We start from the raw sequence: 2,500 nt of genomic DNA, 5'->3' as shown, positions 1-2,500 counted from the left end.
TTATCCGAAGTTCCACTCAGAGTCACCGCGTCTACACTGAACGCGAGTGACGCGACGCGACAAACTAGAACGCTCCCATCATGAGCAACGCGACGCTTGCCGTGCCGACAGGAGCGTTCTGTTGTTTGATGCGTCGCTTGTGTTTAGACAAAGTCAACGGGCAGTTTCAGTCAGAATAGCCGTCAAACTAACCGACACTATTCAAGCGAATGTTTTTAAATAAGAAAATCAATGTCTAATGGACGGAGACTGTGACCCGTGTAATGTGTGTGTGTGTGTGTGTTCAGAGTCTTTGTCACCCGGGACGGGCGGAGCTCGGGTTTGCTTTATATGACCCCTTACTGAATGTTAGAGAGCTGGTTTCTGGTTCTGAACGGGTTTGTTTTGATGGGCGTTTGAAGAATCGCATTGCTCAGATTCGTTTTGGCTCTGACAGCCATTTACTATGGTGACCAAAGTTTCCGTTAAAAACAATAGCGACTGCAGTATAATTATTCTACCACAGAAAAACCCTTGTGATTCACAGAGATTGGAGGGTTGCTTTAAAATGTATTCCGTATTATAGGAAATTACTTCATAAAAAAGTATTTAGTAACGTAATCTAAACACCACCCCATGAAAGTAATGTAATCGGATTACTTTTGGATTCCTTAAAGGTCACGTGTGTAAATAAAGAATAGCTACTGTCTTCAAAATGAAGGCTAGGAAATTTGACTCCTCTTTTAGGGAGATCCCATGTTATTTATTTTAGCGTGGTGAGGTTTTGTTGGTTTTATTATTTGGCTAAAGTCTTGATTTGTTTTCTATTAGAAGACACTGGCTGTGTGTCAAACCTAGTCAGCATTTTTGGGCCATCATATTATGTTATGATATAGGACATCAAATGTACTAGCTACATTCCAAGTTATACTGGATATTCCTAAAAATTCTGCTGATTCACCAGTTTGATCCCTCTCTGTTTGAGTGTTTGAGTTGGCTCAATATTTGCATATGTTTCAGTGGTTCGTTGCTGTTTTGAATGTTGGCCAGAATGCTTGAGGCATGTGAATGTGATGCTGTCTAGATAGGGAGGATCCTAAGATGCTTATCTGAGTCTTTGCATTGGTGTTTTTGCCATAAACCTTTACCAAGCTTTCTTTCTAATCTAGTTGTCTAATAAACCTGACATTGTTTATTACGAATATTGTTGCTCTGTTCACTCGTTTGTGTCGCTTTGGATAAAAGTGTGTGCTAAATCATAGGTATAAAGTCAGCATGGCTCAGTGGTTGCTGGAAAAACTTGCATGGATTTTATCCATTTGGTTGATAAAAAGTGAAGTATGATTGTGGACTGGAGAAAGTTATTAATTTTTTTCATTAAAGTCCCCCTGTTGTGAAAACCAAGTTTTTAATGTTGTTTACTTGTGGTGTTTTTAATATGCTTTAACACAAACCATGTGTAAAATTCATAAGTCGACAGCATTGCTGAGTATTTTCTGCTTAAAACTGCAGTGAACCAAAGACAGTCTCAAAACCAATTAGATCAACGTGTGATCGTCAACGAGTGGATCTCTGAGTGATTGAGTGAGTGGAGGCGGGGCTCATTTGCATATTCATATAACCGTGCGTACTAAACGAGGCAAGGGTGTCGAGTTACATTCAAGATATTTTAAGGCATGAAGATATAAACATTTAAATGTGTAATTTTGGTGATTAAGTTTTAAGGGATAAAATGATTGACTACACAGGGACTTTAATTGTTTATATACATTAATACATTCGGCCGATGCTTTATCCAAAATGACGTACATTGCTTTTAATGTATACATTTTATAAGTTCACGCATTCTCTTGGGAAACAAACCCATGGCGTTGCTAGCACCATGTTTGAGCTGATTATTCACTAACAAACGTGTTAAGAAAGTAAACCGATTACATTAATTGTGACTGTGTTTGTTTCAGGGTGTTTCATCAGCACTATGATGAACTGTCGTGGACAGAGTTGATGGAAACTTCACTCTATAGGGTCTGAACCGCCCGCAACACTCAACACCGTCATCTTCACGGTCCAGTTCTGCATTCGTCACTCAAACTCATCATCATGATGATGGACGGGTGTCTACGCAGACGCCCTCGCTGGGTTTGAGAACATGCCCAGAACAGTCTGAACGATAAGTCCATCTCGACCCGCCGGACTCGGATCATGGCCCAGACCAGCCTGTTGCAGGGCAAGCGCTTCTACTGCCGCGAGTGGGTCTTCCACAAGATCCAGCACTGCCTTCAGGAGAAAACCCACAACCTCAGCGCCCCGGGATCCTCAGAACCGCTGGACCCCGTCAGCGGGCCGGGGAAGAGCGGGTCGTGGGGGGTTCTGCTGGTCGGAGGACCCGGGAGCGGGAAGACGGCTCTGTGTACGGAGTTACTGTGGCCCGGTTCTGTTCACCGCGGGCTTCACCAGCACTGTCTGGGCTTCCACTTCTGCCGGCCCGAGGACTCGGACACGCTGTGTGTGAGCGGGTTCG

At 43.2% G+C, this 2,500-nt stretch overlaps 1 protein-coding gene across 2 annotated transcripts in view; it reads left to right on the top strand.

Annotated features, from left to right (window-relative positions):
* Positions 1–2,500, top strand: part of ankrd50 (ankyrin repeat domain 50) — a 31,978-nt gene that overhangs the window by 204 nt on the left and 29,274 nt on the right. For both annotated transcript variants that reach the window (XM_077201426.1, XM_077201427.1), the window contains exon 2: positions 1,941–2,500. This exon is cut by the window's right edge and continues 133 nt beyond it. In XM_077201426.1, the coding sequence (XP_077057541.1) occupies positions 2,182–2,500 (319 nt within the window). In that variant the 5' untranslated portion in view covers positions 1,941–2,181. The remainder of the gene's footprint in view (positions 1–1,940) is intronic.

Source organism: Siphateles boraxobius, unplaced genomic scaffold (genome assembly GCF_051911475.1).
Source record: "Siphateles boraxobius isolate OS27281-9 unplaced genomic scaffold, OSU_SipBor_1 47, whole genome shotgun sequence".
Taxonomy (NCBI): Eukaryota; Metazoa; Chordata; class Actinopteri; order Cypriniformes; family Leuciscidae; genus Siphateles; species Siphateles boraxobius.
The sequence above is the reverse complement of the archived record's forward strand: the minus strand, read 5'-3'. Positions and strand labels throughout refer to the sequence as shown.